The following is a 25,503-nucleotide window of genomic DNA, read 5'->3' as shown; positions in this document are numbered from 1 at the left end:
TGAAAAATAAATATATTTCATTGCCAAGACATATCCATTTATCTACTGGAATAGAGCAGTGTAAATATTGCATAAGGCCATCCTCGACCTTACAGTAGGCTACTTGTATGTAGGGCTGCTCCTTCTTAGTCGATTAGTCGACTAATCAGTTGTTTTGGTCTTAGTCAACTTAGATTTCTTTAGTCAATTAGTCATGTTTTATGCTTTTTTCATGCTGAATGACTTATTTCCAAGAAACGTACGAGCACATCTCTGGTAAACACAAGAATTAAAGTGGTGCTTTTGCAGGACTCTTTGCGGAGAAACTCAGATTTACAGATCTGTCAATTAAATCAACTAATCGATTAGTCGATAAAATTGAATGAGTGTTAGTCGACTAAGAATTTCTTCAATCGAGCACAGCCCTACTTGTATGACACTCCATCTGACACTATTTCTATTCAGCAATCAATGATTGTTGATATGCACCGGGCTAACGTTTGCAGGTTTTAAATTTGCGGGTAGTTAACTTTACAGTTACTGTGATGTAACTTTGACTATGTTCATTGCATATTCCACAAATAAACGTGCTATAACGGACATACAATACTTACATTATCACACAAAGTACTCTCTAGGTGTTAACTGGCGCTAACATGTACAGTAGGCTACTTCAGTTGGCTTACTTGAAACTTAATGTGACTTGAGAGCGCAGACTCGCCCATAGTGAAAAGCTGCACGTCTTTTTTGCAGACTTTACAAGAGGCAACTCGTAGGGTTTGTCCCCGTTTAATCCATAAATTGTATTTTTCATCTTCCAGCCAACGTTCATTGAAACGACAACCTGCCGGCAGTGATATTACGAATCCCACTATGGCCGCGCCAAGACCCGCCCTTCGATAGCATTTATTGGCCAGGTAATGTAACCCCATTTGTACAGGTCCTATCCCCTGACCAATCGGCTATCCTAACCTTAACCTCTCGAGGTGAAATGCCTTACCCCAATCAATCGAGCTGCTTCCTAGGGCGGGTCTTGGCGTGGTGGCAGATCGCAGTCACACATGCACAAGCGAGCAGGTTTAATTTAGGCTCTCCAACATTTTATTTCTCCATTTAATAAACGACCGATTCAGTCAGATAGGTATTTGTTGTGAAAGAAATACAGTTACAATTTCAAGCATTTTATCCAAAATTCAAGCACTTTTCAAAATTCAAGCACTTTTCAAACCTTGAAAACACAACATCAAAATTCAAGCATTTAAGGATTTCAGGCACCCGTACGAACCCTGATGCTTGTATGTGAGTGCCTGTGTGGCACAACTGGAAAAGTTTTAGGGAAGCCACCGCTGAGTCACTTACTGAAAGGATGAGGCGGTACTTGAAGTTGGGGAACTCTTTGTCACACTTTTCACAGCGGAACATGCCATTATGTTGGTCTACCACTTTTTTGTTGCATTCCTGGCTGGGACAGGCCTGGTAAAGGCAGTTTTCCTTGCGCAGGTACACTATGGTAGCTATGCAGGTGTAATAGTCGGCCTAAAAGGGAATATAAACAAACAAAGATGCATATAAACAAAAGGTTCAGTGCAGAATAATGTTACTGGAATGTGCTGCTTGCTCAATGTCTTCTCTCTCTCATGACCTTTGTGCTTTGTATGTTAAATATGTTGACTGTTGAAAACCAGGAATAAAACAGTATGGCATTAACATTAAGATGACATTTTAAGTAACATGTAATGGTGTATGCAAACAGTCAGAAAGCGGCATTTGTGTAGCAGATGCAGAAGTTACACTCCCAACCAGAATTCTAATGGCTCTGACACAAATGCAAACTAGTGAGCAAGCTGCTGTGCTTGTGGGGGGGGAAACAGGCAGACTTTTGAAATTGGCTGCACATAAACAGCCTTCAGGAAACATTCCTAGTCGGAATGGAAAACACCCAACCAAGTGACATGAATTTCACATAAGATAAAAATAGATTAATACAAGAAGCAGCTCTGGATGTGCTTATATGTAGGGGGGAAAGTTTCAACATGTTTGCAGATGAGTCACATTACCTCTCCTCCTCTCGAAGAGTTGGCAGGCCTCTAATGTACAAGATAGTTGTTGCACCCTAAAACCCCACCACCCTTCCCCCCTCCTACTAACCCTATCATTGCGTTAGTATGCGAAAGGCATTCAACCCCAATTAACTTCCAAAACAAGTCTATTGATTTTTATAACTAAAAAGCCCTTACATGTAGTGAATGACAGCAACAAAATAAGAGAAAAATCATCCTGTGCCCACACCAGGAGCCGCTGGCTGTTTTTTTAATTACCGATTTGATTTACGAAAAACAACCCAGACATCAACCTCTTTTTTTTTTTTCAAAGGAGGTTGAATTAATCAAGTTAAAACCACTTCAATTAGTGTGTGACTGACCAGGGCTGCCACAGTGGGAAGATGACAGAAGAACTTGTTTCTAGCCACTGTCAGAGGCCTTTACAAATGCAGTGTCAAGCCAACGAGAGGAGGGTGTCAGAGAGGGCACGGGAGCAACGTGGAAACTTGGGATTGTGATTGTGACACAAAGTCTTTGTGACAGGCACAAATAATTGCAACAGGCTTTGCTAAGAGGGGGCTGACCTCCATGCCCCTGTGAACGGGATGTCTCAGAGGGGTTGAGGGTGGCCTTGGCTCAACTCCTTTGTCAGTACCGGGCCTTATCACACGCCATGCTGATAAGAAGCAAGAACCGCCATAGCCTAAGGTCAAACCTTTCCTCCTGAACAGCAGGGAGCCAATGCCACGAGAAGCCCTTCACCTGACAGAAGGCTAATGGTAACAGTCAAGATTTGGGGATTGAAATTCACTTAATTGAGACTTACAGATAATGGCTACTTTGGTTTAATTTATGTATTTTTCTATTTTTCTTTGTTTTCTAAGGAATTATGGGCCCTCACATCTTTTTTGAGCTTCCAAATAGAAAATAGAGCAAAAATGTTCTTGTTTCTTTTGTTGCCCTATCATAATCCCTTGCATTAAGTGTCCAAGTCTTAATGGGATATTCTCATCATACTGTGATGATTTCTAATGCGCAGAGCATGTTAAATTATATTAAATTACACAAGTTAAGATCGCCACACAGGTCACATTATCTGCTCTAGACAGTTTATACACTTCTGTGAGCACAATTTCCCTGCACAGTATAAATGAAAAAAGGGGGAATTTAAAGAACACATATTACTTCTCTGAGGGCAGTAATTTCATTACAGAGGGCAAATAATAGAGCCTATGCAATCTTAGTAATCAATACTAGAGATAAATGTGACTTTCACCATGAACATACACCAAAGACTGTGAGAGGACACCCACAATACAGGGTGATTAATGAGCAGAAGATCATGGTGCGATTTTTAAGCACACATACCCGGTGGTGCAGTGATTATATGAGTCAATGATTATGAAGATTCATCACGTTGGCTCTCAGCTAAAAGTACCGTCGCAAAGCAGAGCTACGAGTGACAAGGTTACATTACAGCCAGACTGTAGAGACACGCATTGTGTACCATGGGTTTTTCCAATAACAAATGCAGCTTGACTGCGAGCACTTTCATATCTGTTGTTTGGAATTCAATGCCAGTCTTGCAGTTTGTCCTTGTATATCTTCATAGGATCATCCTTGAATAACAATATGTCTGGGGTTACCATATCTTGAATGTTTGAGTGCATCAAGGCAAAGCTGAGCATGTGTATACCTTGTCGCCATGTCCCAGGTGCTCCGTCTTAACGTCAGACAGAGTCTTCCAGTTGGTTAGCCCTCCCCCGCTGCCTTTCACCTCTGTCAGAGACTGTCCATCCATGGCATGACCCTCCTTGTCATACCTATGCGGAAAAGAACAAATACTTAGTCACAGTCAACCAAATATAGCTGTAGGACTACAACTAATGATTATATTCTTCTCACATTAATCTGTTCATTATTTCCTTGATTAATTGTTTGGGCTATAAAATGTTGGAAAATAGTAAAACAATAATAAATCAATAAATCACATTGCTCCCTAACCCAAGCCAGCATATTGTTATTGTTTGTTTTATCTGACTGACAGTCCAAAACCAAATTGTTAAAATAGTTAAATAACAGAAGACTAAGATGATCAGAAAATATTCACATTTGTGAAGCGGAATATTTGGCCTTTTCACTTCACACAAAAACAATTGTCTTAAATGCTAGATTATTATATATAGTTTAGTAAATAAATCATACAGTACAGTACCACATTTACCTAGAATAATTTTTTCCACTTGATAGATTCATGATGTTGGTATGCTGAGGCCTACTTTTGGACTGCAGTTTTTTTGTTTTATTTTTCTATACATCCAAACCAGAGCAGGAGACAATACTCTGTTTACATGACCTTCATCAGACTGCATGCTGTGCATTTGAAGTTAGCTTAAAAAAGAAAAAAATATTGTCCCAGGCAGAGCATCCATTTGGGTTTGTCAAAGCAAGGATGGCTCATCTGAGAGCAAGGCAAGCTGAGAGGCTTGTGAAATGAATCAACAGCAGAGGGACAGATGAGCTGGCCAGGGTCAGGGCTCTTACGGTGATATCAGGAACCCATTTTCGCCCAATGTTCTCGGTAATTCAGGGAAGACAATAGGAAGAAGAAGAGGGACAGAAGGGTAGAAGAAGAAGGAAGGGTGGAGGTAAAATGCAGTTGGGGGGTGTAACAGTTTAAAATGGTCAGAGGGATCAATAGAGCTTACTAATCTGTTGGCCACAAGGCAGAGTGGCGCACAATGGGGAGGTCGGGTGGTAAATACAGCGAGGGCATGCCTTGCTCCTGGAGGCATGACTAATTGAAAATTTCCCCATTAACCGTTCAGACTGTGGCCAGAGCAACACACAGGATGCCAATTTTTCACACCTATTGACAAATGTGAGCAAATCTTTGTTGGCACCAGAATGCTCACTGGTGTACCTGCACTGCTCTGCTTTAATTGTGCCTGCACCCAGTTAGGAATTTGAAAAAAGATATGACAGATCAAATCAGACAAAATGTATTCTGACAAATTAAATCAAGACAAAAAAATGGAGATAGAATTTTCTGTCATGGCTCAACATCTCTCCAAAGACAGAGGTTTTACAGAGGAGAACAATGCAGTTACAACATAGCTGAGATAATTAAAAATGCATTGCACTTTAAAAAAAGATAAGGCTGCAGACTAGAAAGGCTTCAGTGTTAAGTGGCTGATCTGGACATCTGATTTGACAGGTACCCAAAAGGACTGTAAGACACTCAACGAGAAACCCCCGTGACAGCATCCAGGTTTGGAGCTGCTGCTGTTAATCATAGACACGGCGAGGAGCACAGGAAAATGCCAGAAATGGCACGGCTGACAGCGATCGTGATGAAGGAGACAAAAAGAGGACAAATTAGACCTGGCAGAAAATGTGCAACAGTCAACTGTAAGCAGGCAGATCCCAGCTTAGCTTAGCTTAACGTGGCTTCAGTGAGACAAACTATCACCGAGGAACACCGAGATAGAAGACTGGAGGTTGGCAGACAAGCATGTGCATGCCATAGACAAGTCAAATGTCAGTGTGTCAATGAACAAGGATAGGAGCAGAGATGTGTCAGAGCAAGAGGCATGAGGGGATGATGGGAAAGTCTCAGTAAGCAGTGTTCTTGGCTCCGGGCTAAGATTTTTTTTGTGGTCAAAGAGTGAGCTACCAGTAACTTAAATAACGCCACAGAAATGGTTTCATCTAATGTACGTTTTCTTTTATTCTCATTTTGAAAGAATGAAAGCAAAATGTTTATTTCCCCTTATAATGGACAGATCACACAGGCTGCAATTATAACATAATTTGTGTAAGAACACTGTAGAATATAAAGGCGAGAATACAGCAATCTAATGTTTACATGTCATTCCTACACCCTAGGACAGTTCTGCATGCATCAGTAAACTCACCACTGTGTCACAATAGTTGAATTTTAATGAGTTTGTGATATACAGAGCTAGAAAGTTATTGCAATCCTACAGTATTTTTCTTGCAAAACAGGATTTAGTGCAGTAAGGCACACTGAACATCCTGCTAACCTGTTATTTGACCTCAGCATACCAGTATGAATAAAATATATCATATTGGACAAGTTATGAATCTCTTTAAGAAGGGGTTACAGTTCACAGCTTTGTAAGGTTTCATCTAGACTAGATCAGTCTGTCCAGCAATTCACCGCAGGGTTGTGCCGCGGCGGTAATGTCACTTAAATGGCCCGATGGTGTGACGTCCTGTTATTTTTAACCCCCAACATGGCACGGGTAGACTATTTAACAACTATTGTTTTCCATCAGATCGTTTATAGATCAACATTTCCGAGAGAGAGAAACTGTGCCTTGGCCTGGAGCTTTTTGCAGGAACAAGTCAACTGTTACACAAACTCCTGGGCAGTAAAATGCTTGCGTTTTGTTTTTTCATAGTTGTTTTTTTTTTTTCTTTCCTGTGGCGGCGATAGAGTACTTTACTGTTTACCATAAAGGACTCTCACAACGCCTCAAAACAGACTGCCGAGTCTGATTGACGACTACACGATTGGCCACCGCAGCGTGAAGTTTGCGTCTCCCCAAAGCTGAATCCGTGTAAACTTATTTCGTCTCCCCCCTGTGGCCCCCACCGCCACAGCCTAAACACACTATCCCCATTCAAAATGAACAGTAAGACTTGCGTTTTTGCCGGACTGGCTGAGTGTGTGTAAACCTGGCCTAAACCTTCTGTAAGTTCTTCAACCTAAAATGTATCTTCCATCAGAGTATCTTGAGTTAGAAAAGCACTGAAGTTATAAATTATAGAGCTGTCTGGTATAGGGCTGCAGCTATCAATTGTTTTCATTATCGATTAATCTTGTCTATAAAATGTCAGAAAATAGTAAAAATGTCCATTTTAATTTCCCAAAACCTAACCTAAAGTATTGAAAGTGCTTGTTTTTGTCTAACCAACAGTCTAAAACCCAAAGACATATAGCTTACTATCATACATGCCAAATCTTCATTGTGAATCTGCAACTGGAAAATAATTGGGCATTTTTGCTGTATTGACCAACAAAGAACAAAAACATTAACTTAATAACTTAGTGCTAATTAAATGACAGCTCTCTATTCCACCCTGCAGATCCAGTAAAGTATCTGGGGTTGAGTGCCCAATGCTATTTGAACAGCAGTGACTGAAAAGAGCCACACAAAAGAGGAATTACTCACTTTGTCTGAAACATTCAGTAAGTCGGTTACGAATTCAATTCAGCTAAAAACTCAACACCGGTAAATCAGCTAGTAATTCCGTTTTTTTTTTCCAATCAGTCCAGAATCCAAAATAACAGTCAATTAAATACTAAGGCATCATGCACACTAGACTGCTGTGTGAAAGCTTGTTTGCTTCTGGGCTGACATATCTACTGCCACATCTATATGCTGTGGCCTGTACATGTGGAATACTGGATTCATGATAAGGAAGACTGAATTGTCATGTTGAAAGAATCTCATCTTGGACTTGGGTGAGTAAAACGAGTCTCTGGTGAATGGCCGAGGTTAATAGCATCAAGCATGAAAGAATAAATATGACAAAGTGTGGTTAACAAAAAAGGGACGGTATGGGAAAAGGCAGCCTGACCATCTCTAAATGTGCTGTTGCCACCTAATGGACAACTGCATCTTCACAGCTCGATGGATGAAAATGTGAAGTTAGATTTTTACGCTGATCATTTTCACAAAGAAGAACTAAGTGTAGGTTTCATGTCAAGTTGGCAACATGCGTCAATAAATAAAAAATAGGGTTAGGGCATACAGCAGCACATGCACACATACAACACACTAAGAACCCAGACTAACCCAAGATCAAGATAATTAGTGCATAGTGCAGCAATCTTATTTATAAGCACATTGAATAGTGCTGAGCGCCACCATTAATTCTCTGCATGAGTTTGAGTTAATAGCCCAACAAGGATAGACTATTCATTTGAGGAAGTCCCAAAGGCCTGCGCCAATACACAATTAAATTAAGACGCCTCTGCATGAGTAAAACAATGATGTTTCAGCAGCCTTGGCTGTACAGCGAAGGCATATCTTTGTTCGGTTGAGGGAGAAAAAAGCTTTGGGTTCTTGCGAGATTAAAAAATAATCAAAAGATTCATTCAGAGTTTAAATTGATTTGCTCCTTTGTTTGGTTTTTCATAATTCACATATTGGCTTACAGAATAATTTGTGGACAGCTACCATCCTGAGACCCAGACTTCAGCACCACAACAAAACACACAGCTGGCAGTCTTCCAGTGAAAGCACACACTAAAAACTTATTTGTCATCACAGGATATCGTCGCTGTCATGCAGCCTTAAAATAAAGAAAACAACTAAGGAGGCTATTGTCTTCATCCTCCTCACAGCATGAGGCTGGCTGGGACGTAGCTCTCAGACACGCTGCATAACAAACTCGTCTTCACCACGGTTCTCACATGGATCGAGAGTAATGAGTCAGGTCTGGCCTCCGTCCATCTGTGACTTTCAAACTATTCATTAGCGGATGCCTGCGAACATGCAGAAACCCATTGTCCAAAGAGGATCCACATGGGCCAACACCTCTTCTGCAGTAGATAAAGCAACAGAAGAATTTAAGGGTCATTATCTCTGGCTGGTCCAAGTGAGAAGTGACGGGAGAATGTGGGGACCAACCTTTTTTTCATTAAAGAGAAGAGCACACAGGAAGTATTAAAAGTCTATGCTCCAGCAGGGATGTGGAAGCGCGATTACAGCCTTAATGGTGTTCAAGTAAAAGAAAGCAGAAGACCCAGGAGTGGTACTGATAATAGAGCACTTTCTACCGCAATGCAAATAGAAAATGATCCCATCACAAAATTTAAAATAAGAAAATATATTCAGAGAAACCGGATGCTGGTGCTAAATTATCATCCAGATATTTCTGTGAGCCAAGACAACTGATTAAAAGAGGCATATTTGAGCGTAATTTGTGATTTGCCTCTTTCTCACCTGCAAAGTAGAGTCACATTCACTGCTCTGATTATGCAGATCAGGTCTTCTGATCACGTATAAATACACACAGCTACATTTGTCAAGGCAGAAGAAGAGACTACACTGGACTGGTCGCAAAATAAATTTAAACTGTTTACTGTCTTTTATTCCTCAGTGCAGAGCGGGCACTGGCATTGGGAAGTAAATAAATAAAACTCCTGGGATGGAATCGATTGGCTCTCCACTCACAAATACAGACATTTGCTATCTTGTCAGCAAGGAGGGGCACACACCGCTTGTTTAAGAAGGATCTATAAGGACAGATCAATCAGTGTCCCTATGAACCTTGTCATCCACACCGACTACGGGATGTCTTGGTTTAAAAATAGTTAACAAAAAAAAAAGATATGTCTTTTACCTCTGACAAAATACATACATTCATGATTATTGTTGGTAATGCTGTGCACCAGGGAGAGGTAATAATTTAGAAAATAAGGAATCGAGAACTGGAACATGAGCCCAAATAAAAGATGAAAGCTTGATTTTCCATCATACCTGCAAACTCAGAAGGGCTGAGTTTGCTGCTGTCAGGTGTAGTGTTAACTAGCATCCCGTACGGCGATGTTTCAGTTCCCTCTAACGTCCTTTTTCGGAGCATCAGAGAGAAGCACAGGCATTTAAGTGGCACCTAAACAAGGCACCAAAATCCGAGTTGCTATTCGGTCCGGTAGATAACGGACCCCCCCCACAAATAAAAACTCTTCGGATCTACACGATTCACGTAGATGACATTTTCCCATTAAAAACGGCGACTAGTTTGCAGGTATGTTCTATATTCCATTGTAGAAAAGGTCAACCAGAAATATTCAAGGAATAGAGTCACATGCCTTAAGTGTGTTGGTGTTCTATCCTACAACTCTGCATTTGGCTGTAGTACTTAAAAAAAAAAAAAAAAAAAAGTACACAGATAACTACTTAGATTTTAAAAAGACAAAAGCTATCTTGGCTAATTTCCACATAATCCGGTGTTCAAAGGAAAACAAACACTAAAGAAGAATGCTGCAATCAACATAATCACACAGATATTAGTCTGGATTTCATTTAATCTGGAAATGCGATTAGGGGCATAAAAAAACGCATTTCCACAGATTTATTATGATTTCCATTTATATGTAATGCTTCATTGAAGCAACGCGCCACATTGCGGCTAATGGGGGAAAACTAATCTTGATAATGAGAGTCAGGGCATGCACTATTGCAACCATTTAAATCCTTTGAGTTCTTCTACTTTAAGAGTTAACAGTTTACAGCGGGGGAAATAAATACAAAAAAGCTTGCAGCCGTTAAATGTATACCATGTTTCATACATTCTAGGAAAACACTTTGTCATAAGTACGCCATTGCTAGAACACAGGAGCAATTTTCTGCACTGCATTATCTATGAACCTCAGGCTCACTTACCAGCCTCGGAGCTTATATGCCTCAGGGATGTCGGGGTTGATCATCAGGGTGCTGCTGAAGGATGCAGAGAGGGAACGGCCTCCAAAGTCTGAAAGCTTTGCCCCCTTAATGGCTACAATGGGCTGTCCATTTGCTTCAAACTTTTCTGCCTACACAAAACAAGAGATATGGACAAAGGACAAATACTCATAACTCTTGTACTTGTATTTGTCTGGATTTCATTTCTTCAGGTTTTTTTGGTAGATCAAGCTACGTCTTGGTTCTTCGTATGACGAGAAAAAGCACCTACAGAATCTAATGGTGCTGTGAGGTGGCTCATAATGACAATGTTAACATTCTGATGATTAGCAGCTATTATGCTTACCATCCTAGTTTAGCACGTTAAGATTTGCTAATTAGCACTGAGCATATACAGCTGAGAATTATGGGAATGCCATTTAGTATTGCAGGCATTTGGTCATAAACCAAATAATCTGACAAACAGATTTTGACATGATGGTCATGAAGATGAGAAGTTAAGGGATCACCAAAGTTTTATCCAGTGGGGAACATGAATGAGTGTACAAATGAGTTTTTTCACTAAACAAGAGGGAATGTCTAGGGATAGCCCATATCTGTAGGATTCATCATCTGGGGACCATGAATCTTAATCTTAATAGTTAAGATATTTTATTCTGAACCAAAGTGGTGGACAACCGAGCAACCAAAAGACATTGCCATCTCTAGAGCCTCGCAGTTTGGAACTATGAACACGTTTCTTATTAGTTCAGTTCCTAAATTCCAAAAGTAATGTCATGTCATTATTTGATTTTCAGTTTCGTAGATTTCCAGCGCTCTTTACTGAAATAACCTGAGGACAACAACTGAGGAAAACTAACAGAGAGAGAGAGAGAGAGAAGAGGGGCAACAGTACTGCTTTCAGAGACGGGGGAAAATATCTCCAACACTTGCTTTTTGGCATTGCCATTGTTCTTTATGAAACTATACATCTTGTGTACCTCAGTAAGTCCCTGTGGAAAATGGGTATATGTCAAACAAACAGGGAACACTGTGCTTCCTGTCAGAAGGGGATGGGATGGGGGGGGATGGGGGAAATGGTGGCAAACTCAGCACAGTCCCTCTGAGCCACAGGTAAAAATCAACTGCAGGAGCACAGCTCCTTCATCACCCTGCGACAGGGAATACAGTCAACGATCACATATGCCTCTATTAAACACTGCACACATTATTTAATGCTGAACAGTGATGTGAGGCAAATGTGTTGAACAACCTCTCCAATTAAACACCTTTCTGACAAAAAACTGAACATAATGATATTCACAAAGGTCACATTTATTGCAGGCTTTTTGTATTGTAGGTACTCATGTCATCGTGTTCACCCGCTGCATGTGTAAATCTAGCTTCTGTTTAGCTAAAGTCTGTTATACTAAATGGTTGTTCTCAGATGATTAGCTTTGGAAAGAAAATTGTTCTGAAGACAAAGCTTTACCATTACAATAAGCAGGTCTATGCATTACAACGTTGGTTTTGATTTTCACTGGCCATTAAAAAAAGCTCCAGACACAACACCTCTACCCTATTACACATTTCACTCTCCATCTAATGGCTAATACTCACTTCTTCTCCCCACAGCGTGACAGTCACCAGCTTCCCAGACATGTCCATCAGGTTGAGCGTTCTCTTGGACACTTCTCTGTTGGACTTGGTGGTGAGGCGGGTCACTTCATCCACACTCTTACACACTCCAATCACATCTGTAAAAAAACGGGAGTCCGTGCATTAGCAGCAGACACTGGATCTATTTTTCTATTCCCTACGGTGTTCCCTACCATAATATGGCTTAGACGCAGCACCCAAGCCGTTTTGGGTACCACCTAAGTGGTGAGCATCAAAACTTACTAATAACTTTTAGCAGATCTAATAATTGTAGTTGGTCCCCAGTGGACTTTTTGTTTAGCAAGTTGTCTTTAAGCTTTTAGAGTGTTATTTATTTATTTATTATCCGCTTTAGCTTTACAACGTTTTAGACACAGATATGGTCATAATAATGGTCCTAAATAATGTGAAATTACATATTCTTTGTTGAAAAAAAAGTACCATTTTCTTGAGAGAGGACCCCTAAACCCCCTGCACCTAAGTCTTCCACAAACCTAGGGAAAACACTGGATAGCATTAATAAACAGCTTGAGGAGACGATGACCACATTATTTTCACCACAAATTCCCCCGATTGTTCCCAAATATACATATCATAAATATTGATTGTGGTGTTTACGCCCACAGGTCACTCTAGGTCCCATGGCTGCCGGCACAAATTGGCTCATGGGAAATAAGGGATTCATTTATTTCAAATCAGGTGTGTGAGGTCACTGGCCTGTGTACTGGGCACTTACATCCATAATGTAGGAGAGAATCCATGAAATGGCCAGCTTTAATTGTTTCCACCGAAGTACTTCATCAAGCATACTTTGTTGACTAATGCAATCAAGCATGATAGATGCCATTTGTTTGTTAAGGTGCAAGAGTGGCATCACCATCATTACTCATCGTCTATAAACCCCCTCCCCCGCTGAGTAAAAAGGATTTTAAATGTATTAACCATGATGGAACAAAACTTATCGTTTGATGCCAACTGGTAAGCGGGAGAGAAATGACTCAAGCAGCAGTACAAGCTGCAGTCTTCATTAAAAGAATTACAAGCAGACTCCTTATTACTACTTCATTTTACCTGTGACAGCAGGGTCTCATTTTCTCATCGGCTTTGCCACAGGGCCCAAAGTCAATCTGCACTACAGGCTATTACTGTCATCAGTATTATTAATACCACTTTTATCTCTCTGCTCGTATGATGTAATTACCTTAACCTCAGAGCATATCCGGCTCTACTTTCTGCTACAAACTTTATCCTCTGCTTATGATAGCTTATTATTGGCTGCTTGGGAACACCTCAGTAGGAGCTGGGCTCTGAGCTTCTGTTGGTTGGCAGTGCTTTTTTGCAACACACTATTGCTTAAGAGAATTATGATGCGTTTAGGCCTCATAGAGCCCAAGCCCTCCATAAAGGAAAAACACTGGCACTCATAAACAGGAATCATAGCAGATGCAAACATAAGCTACCCGTAGTTTGGTGCATGGTACATTCACGGAGGGGTGATGACTTTAACAATCCCCTGTGCACACCCGGTGTTACACAATTCTGCTCTCTGTACATTAGTTTAGGGCACTAAATACATAAGACAACATCAAAACTAATGTCTCATAAAAAGGGCGGAATGTGGCAGTGTGTAGTAGGGCTCGAAAGGTTTCTCAATAGTAAAAGTCTAAATTAGTCTCAAATAATAACCGCTGTATACAAACCGCTCACTAGCTGTTTGTATACAATATTTTACAGTGCAAGATAAGACTTTTTTTTTGGAAGAGGGGCTGGTTGGGAAGAATAAAAGGGGCTTCAACTATCCATATTAAGGCCCATTAAAAAAAAAATAAATGCATACATTGAGCCGGCTACAGAGACAACAAGCCAAATAGGGATGAACAGATCCAATATGTATATTCCTCCAGAACATATTTCATTCGGTAAGGACTGTAGGCTAGATTTAGTTAACATCTTACGTGGCCAGTCCTTAAATGTTTTATTCAGCCGTTCTTTGTTATAACATTTAACTTAGAGGGTTTAAAGCTGGCAGTACCACTCATTTATTCCATCCACTATCTCACTCTATACATATCTAGAAGCACCTATAATAATTGCCAACAGCCAAAAACTTGTGCTTGGAGGTCTGTGACCTGAACCATTAATTGAACTTTCGGGAGACTTGCTTTCTAATAAAGACATCAGGTTTGAGCTGAACTCTGCTAAATTTCAGGGCTATGTATAGGGCTTTATGTTTTATTTTTGACAGTATGCTATGTCTTTGTATATGTAGTTGGGGCTGCAGGCTGTTCAGTATTTTCATCTCAAAATACAGTCAGGGAACATAAGAAGAAAAAAAAACATAGGTTACAGTGTTCTGGGGATTTAATGACACAGGTTGGGTTCAGAAATGCCTGTGTAGATCATTACTTGTGCTCCTTACCAACGATGGCATCTTTTTCTCTGTTCTCCAGGTCACCGATAGAAACAAAGTCACACTGCATCACAGGAACATCACAGTCATCTTCACAGGGGATGATACTGGACTCTCCATTGAGAGTCATCTCATAGTCATTCTTCACTGATGTGTACTGCTTGTTGGCAATCTTCAGGGAGCCCTTGGAGACATAGTAGACCTAGCCCATACAGATGGAGGAACCATGTGTTACTCAGAGAGATCAGAGATGGGGAGCATTTAACCTGACTGAATGGTGCAAACAAGATACGACTTTAGACAGTCGGGAGGATCAACAAAGGCTGGCAGATGATCATAAGCCGCTTATTGTATGGCTATAGTGCAGGCAGAGGACTCATTCATAGTCTCTGTGGTTTAACTCACAAAGTACTGGCAGCTGTTGATAGAACAGTCTGCGGCCAAATCCATCTTTTACAGCACAGTGAAAAACTGTTTTGACAGATAATTACGACAAACTGAATCATTATCTGGAGGAGCGTCTCACCTTGCCAACCTCAACAAGGCTGAAGAACTTGTCCACCTCTTGGTTGAAACCAGTCACTCGTATCTCTCCCTGTAATAAAATATAAACTGTGGTTAATATATTAAAAGTAGGTCAGGGACAGGATTTCAAACTCATGATATTCTGTTGTTAATTTCCAACGCATAAAAAGAAATTAACAGTGGGACCACAATAACACTCACACTTTCATCGACAATCTCCATAGAGAAGAGTTTGCCATCACCACGAGAGTTGCTCCATGTACGGATGCTGCTCTTGTTGGTTACACGGGCACGGATGGTCCACCTATCGGACAGAGAAAAGTCTGAGGTTATTTATGTCAGCATTATTCATTTGAGAGCCCCTCATGGACCCAGAATGTAACCCTATATACACACATTATTATAGTATTAATTCATGCTTTTATTCACCAACCTCAAACCTTTTAACAATTTGCCCCTTTGTGGGCTGTAGACACTCTTATGTACGTGGCATTGCAGCAAATTCAAACATTTTAAGCCTCCGCGATGTAACTTTTAGAATGAACAATTTTTTCCCCGGAAATACACTGGTCGCAAATAGCTAGCTGATAGCAAATGACGCATGTACTCCAGCATTGCTCAGGACCGGAGGAAGCGAATATGTGAAGATGTTTGGATAAGCAATTCTCAAGAAAGCTGCAAGCAGCAATAGCACAGGACAAGCAATTGAATTGTAACGAACAGGCACGTTCCACTGCACTAGTACAGATAAATGCTAAAAATATTTCCTAAAGCCAGAGTTGATTCAGCATTTCTTAGATAGTCTTGACAATACAAAAGCTTAAAAAAAAACATGTGGCAGGACTGTTAGGACTAGAATTGCATTAAATTATATAGCCATTCATGATATTGTGCCTACCTTCTGTTGTCTTCAATGTCTAGCTTTAATATGAAACACTTCACATGGTTTTGCTGGTGCGCTTCATAGGTTTTTGTTGCATTTACTTACACTGTTTTTTTTATAACAAATTTATGCGGTGATGTGTTGTAACTGTCCCAAACGTGGCAAATACAAAACCTTCTGACATGACTTTTCCCACTGACTGGGTTACATACTCACTTGGACTGATAGGGGTTGAGGCTGGCAATGGGCACAACTTTGGAGCTGTCCCCTGGAGTACTGGGCATAGCAGATGGGGCCTTCTTCCCAAAGTCTCTATTGAAACCTTTGTTCCCTGTCGGAGGAATAAAGAGAGAAATAAATGATCCATGAAGAGCAGTGATGGAGAGAAGTCAAGAGAGTGGCACATACATTATTCATCAGAGACAAATTACAAAAACCCAATTTCTTTGGATTGCAACTGCTTGGTCACTGTAATTATCTCACTCCATGAGGAAAGTTTCATAAAAGAAATACATAACGAATGAAAGTAAGTCGAGTCAAGCAAGAGGAAAGAATCCAACAAGAAACAAAAATCTTGTCAAGTTGGTGGAGATGTGTGATACAGCATTTTGGTGAGGATGATTCACATTTTGCAGAATCAGGGCAGAGTGTGAAATGCTATAACAAACTGGAGCTGCTCTTCCCCAGGAGAGCTGTGCTGCCTGACTTTGAGATTTGCCGTTTGAACAAGCGCCGCACATTTGATTTGTGTGCGTCTCACGCGGAGGATTAGAGTTCAAAGTGTCCACTTAAGTCCTCCCACTTTGCCAACCACTGCACTTCTGGAAATTAAGCCCCCAGATCAACCGGCACACACAGAGAAATTAACAATGACTGTGCTGATGAGGAGGGTGCTTGCCACAACCTCGATTCCCATACGGCAGATTAGAGGGATGAATACCTGCTATGACCCAAACTAGAAGACTGCAAAACCCCCCTGACAGCCGGATTGCACATCTCTGCTGTTCCAAGTTATTTGCGTTGCTGTGATCCACTGCTCATCGTTGACATGAACAAATTTGAAAAATAAATCTATCTGTTCATGGGGTTAAGATACACTCTCACAGGTGCTGATATGTATTTGTTTGTGTATTCTACTGTGTGTAAAAAAACAAACAATGATTGACAGGGACAGGCAGAGACAGCTACCCATCGACACATGCTCATAGTTGTTAACGTTTAGGATACCAAGCGTTCACATGAAAAAGGGGAGCTACAGAGAATTTTGAGTGTCAGTAACAATGAAAAAAACTCAAGAAAGGCTTGAGAAAGCTAAAAATGAGTGTTTCTCAATGGGGCTGTCAAAATTGCTTGTGTACTGTAGATCTGTGAGTCACATAAACTATAAAAGCAGCAGATAAATGCTGCCCTCTTGTGGTTATTGATGAACTAGTTTGTGCACAGTGTTTTCCACAAAAAGGTAAATTCACAATGTTCACCCTTTTCAATTTGTGTTCAAGAGTTAAAATAAAACCCTGCACTCGCCTTCGTTTCTATTTTGCTGCTGTAGTGGAGGGCGGTTTTCAGGGTTTGGCGCTGACTGTAAGCCTTTGCCCTGACCTGCAAGGAAGATTTGACATTAGTATTAGCCTGCAGTGACACTGTGACTTGATTATTTATGACTGATGTATATGTAAATATCAATCTCACTTCATAAACATATTCACTAACCACTGCTTCAAGACAAACAATTATTCAGTAAGTAGCCAATATTATGAAATGTGATTTGAAGGCTTACCCTCAGTGTAAGGAGTGGGTTCACCTATTCTTCCAGCAACATCTTCAGCACTCTTGATAATTTCAATTTCCAAGATGATCACCACCCGTCTGTAATAACCGCAGAAAATAGCATTGTATCCATTTAGTTTTGGAAGACATTTATTAAATTTGCTTATTATTATTATTAACACAACTATACAGAAAGTGGGCAAAATCTTGATATGAAGATAATAAATGCAAAGAAAAATGGCATACCGTTTATCCTTCAGTATATTAGTTACATGCTTCTTGAGAATGCATACGCAGTTCGGGGCCAGTCTGTTCTCCTCAGCCATGAAGTTCAGCTGTGTTGAGAGCATGAAGGCTGCAAATGTGTAGAAAAGAAAATAAGACTGGCTGTTCATTCAACTAAGGGGTTCAAGAGAATAACTGCTTCTAAAACAGCCAGTCTGCAACCCTACCCAACCCATCCTACATTACATTAAATGGCAACCACATTCATGTTTTAACTAGATAATACCTATTTAGGAGATCTAAGATCCAGAAAAATCTTTCAATATGGTTTACCGTCTGAATACTGGCAACCACATTACTATTTGTTCATAAACAATCAGAAAATCAAACCTATAAAACCAGTCAAAACAAACACCAATATGTTGCAATAACTTGTTTTACATATCACATTGTCTGTTAACGATCCAAATCCGCTTTTTTTATTATGTACTCCACTATGCATTTTTTTTAAAAAAAGAAAAAAAAAAAAAAAAAACTTACAGGACAGTGTGTGCACTCCATCGCTCATCATCACCCGAAAGCGAGGTAGACCGCTTCCTCCATCAATCTTGCGGATGTTCTTAAAAAGGCGATATACAAGTGAAACGGTTCAAAAAAAAAAAAAAAGGGTTGTCTTCCCAAATGTAATGTTTGTCTAATTGTCTGATTCTGCATCCTATGACAGCATTTATTTATTTTTATTTATTTATTTTATTATTTCAGGACAATGCACATTTGATGAACATGTACAACAGTACACTTAAAAGTGCCAGATTGTAGACCAAGGGATGATTTCCATCTTGTAGTCCATTAGGCAGGTAGAAATTACAATAAAAAGGACAAAAAGATATACAGTAGTAACATTTGCTATATAAAACAGAGTAAAACAGGACGAAAGAAAAGAAAAACAGGACAATTCATTAGTAAATGTTAAAACAGAGACAATTCATAAGTATGCTCTACTGAGCTACTACAGTACAGCATACAAGTAGAGGTGACCCACGCTTGGTTAGCTCTAAGACAAAATATACAGTAATAACATTCGTTATAAAAAAACAGAATGAAACAAAAACAAAACATTAATTTTGTATAGTTTGATGTATGGTACATTCAAAGAAGGAAGTACATAAGATATTGCCTATGTTAGTCCATTCTATTTCCTTTGTTAAAACTCTTCACTTCTTATACAGTGAGCAGCATTATGTTAGGACAGGATCTGTTTCCTAGAGTCTCTCCTGTTGTTAAATATGTGTAGTGGTACCCAGCCTTTAAGAGCTACTAACTAACAATAATGTAGTATTTTCAATTATAGGTTGTGTGTCTTGGTCTGAAATGTAGCTAGTTTCAGAAGGTTTTCCACCCTGAAGATTCAGCTTTGGTTTGCAGAATGCTTTCACAATGTGATTCGAACAAATGCAACTGTCGAGGAGACAAGCGTGTGCGCTGTCCATTTTAGCTCAATTAATTGTTACCAAATACAGGAAAGGTTGGTGATGGTGATATAGCTAGTGGTTAAACGGTAACGTTAAGAAAAGATTGTGTGATATTAGTCTTTTTTTATACTCACCACCAACTGAAGCACTGCGTCGTTGCCACCGGTGCCATTTGATAGAGCCTAGAAACAAATGGTTGATTAACGTTAGCGTTAACTGGTTAAGACATTTGCGGTCAAGTTCTATATTCAGCCATGTTAACGTTACAGGTGGAAACATTTCGAAAATTACGCTTTTCTCAAAGATAACTCAATGTTATTAGCTATCTAACGTTAATTTTAAGTTCACTTTCTACTAACGTTATGTCTGACAACAGAGAGGTGGCTGTAATGTGTTGTCAGTTACGAACGTAAACAACATTGCTAATGTTACATTAGGCTAACGTTAATTTCAGAAAGTAGCTCGGAGTGCAAACAAATGACTGGTAGCTAGCTTCTACAGCTAACGTTAAACAAAGACTGCACTTACAACTAACTGTGGCAGGTTTTCGTTTTGAAAATCATGTTTTAGCGTATTAGTTACACGGAAAGAGTAGCCTTACCTCTATCGCACCCTCTGATAGCTTCGTCATGTCTGTAAGGAGTTGGTTTAGCTACAAAAAGACAACTTTACTGAAATGTACACTAAGACAGCCAATTCTATGCTTCTACCACGGACAGTACTCGGTGGATTGTGTCAGTGGCGCCAACAGCTTGGACAAACGCGCGAAGCGTCGTATGTGCTGTTCCGGTTTCCGTTTCCGTTCACAGATCTGTATTCAGTTTGCAGTTTGTCAGCCCCTTGAATCTATTGATGGTAAACACTGTAAAACTGACCGGAGATCAGCTGCATAAATGTCAGCGCCAAACATAACGTGACGTCAGGCGCTTACTACGATATGTTCACAGCCAGAGGAAATTAGGAAGTTTAGAATCCACTTTGGATGGCTGTACATTTTTAATGATTCACATTGGGTTAATACTTTTGAAATATGGTATAGTGGATGCCCTTTTATTGTGGTCATCAGATTACGCATACATCTAATGACCATTGACACAATTAGTTTATGAGGAAATTATGCAATAAGTAACCTTTTCCCTTAATTATTTCATCACAAACTCACTGTGGAAATAATAATTAACAATAACGTTACATAATATAAACAAAACAGCGGTGTAAAAACGTATTTACAAAAATACATTAAGTGACTCCAATCTTTTGGTCATTCACTATGGCACCACTTTCAATCACTTTAGTCACAGAGATAAGGAAAAAACTGGTGGGCTAGGACCACCAAATACCAGTTACAGTAGTTAGGCCTATACTTACCAAAATACATGAAAGGGTAACTCTATTAGCTACAACCACAAATCGCTGGCATTTGGATAAAAAAAGTGACACTCATCTATGTTAACTTGCTACCAGCTCTCTACAAATGGCCTCTGTTTAATCTTTTCCCAGTTTTGTCAACGCATTCAGGGACGTCGGACTGAGGGGAAAAAGGGGACTGAGTACCAGGGCCCTCATGTGAGGAGGGCCCAAAAAGATGCTAGAATGAATAGCTGTGTGGGCCCATAGAAAATGCCTTTCTACAGGGCCCAGAATTTTGTGCTACGCCCCTGAATGCATTACAATAACAGTTCACTTCATTCAAGAAGACAATAAAACTCATAACCTTGACATGTTGTGATTCAAATCAATTACATTTATTAGGCCATTAGATGACATCTTTAAAAATAAATTAAAAAATTCAACTAGATACAAAATAATGCAGTAATGCTGTGACATGGGCCTTACATTTTGATACCTTGGAAATTTAAAGTGTAATCAATTAAAGATGAAGCTTTTACCATGGTTGTAAACCATTTATTTTATCTAATATCCTGTATCTATTCAGAGTTGCTTGACCAGGACATGCCATCTAATGCAGCAAAACTGTAATATTTGTAAAGAAATATTTGTTTTTTACATGGGATACTCGGTTCCTCAGTGTGTTTATTTTACAATAAAACAAAGACATATATGAAGCATCTGTTTTCACACACACATTTTGATCCAACTCTGTGATATTGTACATTTAATATGTACAGTCAGAGATCTTGGTCTGGGTTTTCCCTGGGACAGCAGTGCAGGTATTAGTCCCTACTTAGGTGGGCCTCCAAATGAGCCAACATGATTCTTATCAATTGGGAATACCACTTTATCTTTGCTCCCGAATTCTCCTCTCTGCAAGATAGGAGCTCCAGGATTTGGGTTGTTAATGACACCCATGAAAATTGGCACTTGAGTCATATCATCCATAAGGGCAAACAAGAAAGGTTGGCTGAGGTGGAAAACAGGGTTGGATGCCCGTGAGATGACCACAGTGGTGGCTGCAGCAGCCTCTGCACCCTCCTCATTTATCTCCATGCAGGACTTATGCATCACACTGGAGACCAGCAGGGGGCCGTCTGCAATCCCAGTCAAATTGGGACTGGAAAACATCCCTCCGAGGCCTAACACAGAGCAGAGAGGACAGAGTCAATTCAAAGGACAAAATGTATATTATGGTAAAACATTTCATTGAGCAATACAAATTTGTATGTGTGGTGAAAATAACTACCATAACAAAGACCACAACTACAAAGAAATTATGAGGTCTTACCCAATTTGGTAAAAACCTCCTGTAGGTCTTGAGCATACTCCAGTTTAAACTTGGGGACTTTAACTTGAACAGCTCTCTCCTTGGGCAGACGATGATACAAGTCGGAGATATTCATCTTTGCGGAAAGTGAAGACACATTCACCTGGCCGGACTGAGGCATGACCACCAACAAGCTCTTGGACTTCTGGAATGGAAATCGTGCTACCTGCACACGGAAGAAGAAATTGTGTTGTAATTAAACGGAGGCAATGTCAGGTATTTATGTATCTTTCCAAACTGTATGACGAGAGGCAAGTGTATTTTGGGGACAGTTATTAAAGCGTAAATGATGAAACAGTATTTACCTGAGCTTCCAGTTCATTATCAGTTATTAAACTCAGGGGATGTTTGGCATCTTCCATCACTTCAACGTCAACCATGTGCTTGTCGTCAAGATAGAACACACCTCGAGAGGAAAACCGCGGGTCAAATCGAGCTTTCCACTCTCCTGTGGGTAACATGGGTCTCAGTTTTTAGCAGCAGCATAATTCCAACATAAAGTAGCTTATGAAAAAGGTAAACTTGCAAACGCAGGAGATTTCCTAGGTTATTTCCACTGGGATCTTGGGAAATGAGTATTCTCAGCATTTTGTTTTTTAGAAAATAGGCTAATTATATGAATATGATAACATTTCACCTTTGAAATGAACAGCATTAATGAGCATGAGGAGCAGATTGGGTGGTAAAGAAGACAGGAAGCCAGTCATCTTTCCTTTTGTTGCATTTTCTACCCAGTCATTTATCTGCTGCAGGCTCTCCAACACTGCTGGTACTGAGTCATATAAGCGCTGGGATTCATGGACAAAGTCTTGCTTTGGCTCAAACCCTGAAACACATATAAACACACACTCTGTCAGGCTCTACCACTCTTTAGGTAAGCACTAATAAATAAGAAAATAAATTATAAGAAAATTATTTTTTCTGCCTGCAGGAGCTGTGTAGTCTTAAATTTTAGTAGAGTTAAAAATTATTTCCAGGGAAAAATAATAACCTTGGCGCAGGAAAATACGTGTGGCAATTTGCAGGTCGCTGTTTCTGAGCTTCCCTAAGATACTATGCAGAGACTCGTGATAGCAGGAGAGAGTGTTTACAAAGAGATGATGCATCAGCAGCTTCTCTGTCTCATTTACCGCACCTGTAAAGAAGAAGGGTGCAATTATATGATGAGAAGGATGACAGTGTCCAGACGACTATAAACTTGGGCAAGTTGCTAGCACAATTCATCAGAGGTGGCAATTGCATATATGTTGAGAACAAGCTGTATACAGGTACAATGTGTCATGCAAAAACTACAGCAGGACATGCATACCTAAAGCCAGTTGGGAGAGTGCTAATGATATGCTCAAAGGAGATATGATGACGTTTGGCTGCTCTGGCGTTGTCTCCAGGTTCTGCAGAAGCTGCACACCCAGTTTCTGAATGGCCGCAGCGATGGCCTCCCTGGCCTGTACAGACATACAAACTTGTTTTTCCTCTGATGAGTTCCCGTTGATTAGAGGCGATTCTGGGGTATGTGTAGTTCCTGGTGGTACTGCACTTTCATTTTCTACTTTCTAAAGGCAGGAATAGGAGAAGATGTTAATGTTATGGCAACAAAAAAACAAACTCAACTTAACTGTGACCGGCAACATATTGAAGAACACCATATCCGAAGATTAGTTTAAGTAAAGTAATTATATTCACATAAGTTGACTACCGAAGATTTTACCAAATCTATGGGAGTCTGGAGGTCTGGCTAAAAAGAACAAAAGAAGGGTAGAAGCCTGGGACAACCCACAAAGAAACAAAGCTGCGAAAACTAGACTACCAGACCTCCATCCTCAAAAGAAATAAACACAATAGAAAGAAAGCAACAGGAACAGACACACTGATGCAAGGGCTGCTTCAGTCTGACTGGGAGAGATACAAGGGCACATTTTGTGAAATGACCAGAAAACAGTGACACAACAAGCACAATGTGCGGGGGACAAAAAACTTCCAAACTGTGTTTTGCCCCTAACCTCTCTGGGGTGGCTGGGCATCAAAGGAATGAGTGGCACCAAAGGGATTGAGTCATTTTCTGCCACCTCAGCATTCTGTTGAGAAGAAAGATAGTATAAGACAACAATCTATACAAGCGTTATATAACCAGCAGAGATTATAAACATCTATAATCTTAAAAGTGATTTATAAGGAGTTTCAGTGCTTTACAGTGACTCCTTGGCTGTAGAGACAGATCAACAGGAGTGTCAGACGAAGGTCCATGCCCTTAGAATGGAACTGTAAAAGAGAGAAATTATGCTGGCTGAAAAACAATGTGTGGCCTAGCTGGTCACTTTTTATGAAACAAATATGCCGCTCGTGTATACAACCTCTTAACACACAACACTCTCATTTTGTTTATAGTTCCGTAGCTGTATTGTATGCAGGTCTCAAACACTTTCATTTTACTTAGTTGTTTTCTCTTTGAAAGGAACCCAGATCATCTGGAAATATGGGAGCCACACAAAATGTTTTGTAGACCCTGCACCAAGATTTCCACACACTAAGTGCAAAGTGTGTGCTTTAAGCTGATATCCAGGCTGTCTTGAACCACATCCTAACATTGCAGATTTATTGTTCAATAATACATTGTTATAGGCTATGCACTTTGTGGGACAGAAAATCCACTTGTGGCAGAAACTATTCTGAATATCAGTGCATTGTGGTGTCCACATTCTTTATTCAAATTAACTTTAAATGTCCGAAACTCAAAAAAAAAAAAAAAAAGAAGTCAAAAAAGTGTTAACTGTAGCACCACAGCCCTTCTGCAGAACTTATATAAACATGAAAAACCCATAAATAACTTAGTATTAAGTATGTTCCACCAAGTCTTTAGATGTACAATAGTATCCCAATAAGTTTAATAAAATAAATGTGATCTTACCTTAAATTTAAATTAGAAAAAAAAACTCGCTGTCCAGTCCAAATAAGGAGCAACTAAGTGACTGTGGATGGCAGAATTCCTGAGAGTAAAGATTGGCGCCTGCTCAGCAAACAGTTAAACATCAACTTACATTGATTGGGGCCTCATTTAAGCCACTATTTATTTGTAAATGTGGCTACTGAGACAATTTCAGGGTTAAATATGCTTATCTACTTTGCATATGAATGGGCATGTGATAATATCATGACACAACTAAGTCTTTGACAGAAAAACATGATTAATTGCAAAATTGTGGTTAATCAAACTTTGTGTGGGTAAACAAATACAGCTTGCCGACACCAGACTTACACATTTGATGTCAGAGAACACAAGCCCACACTCCCCCAAAAAAGTACCCTGGCTTTGATTTATTACCAACTTCAAAGAAATAATGTGATCATTCTGCAAAGTCTAGAAACTGTGGTTTTATGTTGTGATATGGAAATGCTGAAGAG

General features: G+C 39.9%; 2 protein-coding genes across 2 annotated transcripts in view; both read right to left on the bottom strand.

Moving 5' to 3' along the window:
- Positions 1 to 20,240, bottom strand: part of rpa1 (replication protein A1) — a 32,709-nt gene extending 12,469 nt beyond the window's left edge. Inside the window, exons 1-14 of the mRNA XM_028574358.1 lie at positions 19,984 to 20,240; positions 19,517 to 19,564; positions 18,451 to 18,529; positions 17,932 to 18,040; positions 17,696 to 17,784; positions 17,443 to 17,517; positions 16,135 to 16,249; positions 15,237 to 15,339; positions 15,037 to 15,105; positions 14,520 to 14,712; positions 12,062 to 12,198; positions 10,445 to 10,593; positions 3,718 to 3,844; positions 1,339 to 1,515 (exon numbers count right to left, since the gene is read on the bottom strand). Of these exons, the coding sequence (XP_028430159.1) occupies positions 1,339 to 1,515; positions 3,718 to 3,844; positions 10,445 to 10,593; positions 12,062 to 12,198; positions 14,520 to 14,712; positions 15,037 to 15,105; positions 15,237 to 15,339; positions 16,135 to 16,249; positions 17,443 to 17,517; positions 17,696 to 17,784; positions 17,932 to 18,040; positions 18,451 to 18,529; positions 19,517 to 19,564; positions 19,984 to 20,013 (1,500 nt within the window). The 5' untranslated portion in view covers positions 20,014 to 20,240. The remainder of the gene's footprint in view (positions 1 to 1,338; positions 1,516 to 3,717; positions 3,845 to 10,444; positions 10,594 to 12,061; positions 12,199 to 14,519; positions 14,713 to 15,036; positions 15,106 to 15,236; positions 15,340 to 16,134; positions 16,250 to 17,442; positions 17,518 to 17,695; positions 17,785 to 17,931; positions 18,041 to 18,450; positions 18,530 to 19,516; positions 19,565 to 19,983) is intronic.
- A 1,323-nt stretch (positions 20,241 to 21,563) lies between these two features.
- On the bottom strand, positions 21,564 to 25,064 carry serpinf2b (serpin peptidase inhibitor, clade F (alpha-2 antiplasmin, pigment epithelium derived factor), member 2b). Its single transcript, XM_028574408.1, has 9 exons — positions 25,010 to 25,064; positions 24,295 to 24,363; positions 24,105 to 24,179; positions 23,414 to 23,657; positions 23,096 to 23,239; positions 22,742 to 22,930; positions 22,410 to 22,552; positions 22,066 to 22,270; positions 21,564 to 21,916 (listed from the first exon to the last, which is right to left on the bottom strand). The coding sequence occupies exons 2-9, from the start codon at positions 24,346 to 24,348 to the stop codon at positions 21,564 to 21,566; spliced, it is 1,407 nt and encodes a 468-aa protein (XP_028430209.1). The 5' UTR covers positions 24,349 to 24,363; positions 25,010 to 25,064.
- Positions 25,065 to 25,503: the final 439 nt, after the last annotated feature.

Source organism: Perca flavescens, chromosome 3 (genome assembly GCF_004354835.1).
Source record: "Perca flavescens isolate YP-PL-M2 chromosome 3, PFLA_1.0, whole genome shotgun sequence".
Taxonomy (NCBI): Eukaryota; Metazoa; Chordata; class Actinopteri; order Perciformes; family Percidae; genus Perca; species Perca flavescens.
The sequence above is the reverse complement of the archived record's forward strand: the minus strand, read 5'-3'. Positions and strand labels throughout refer to the sequence as shown.

Coding starts and splice junctions, on each gene's coding strand:
- serpinf2b (XM_028574408.1), bottom strand. CDS start 24,348: ATGGACCTTCGTCTGACACTCCTGTTGATCTGTCTCTACAGCCAAGGA. Junction 22,931..23,095: donor ACGTATTTTCCTGCGCCAAG/GTTATTATTTTT, acceptor TATGTGTTTCAG/GGTTTGAGCCAAAGCAAGAC. Junction 22,271..22,409: donor ATAATGAACTGGAAGCTCAG/GTAAATACTGTT, acceptor TTCCGTGTGCAG/GTAGCACGATTTCCATTCCA.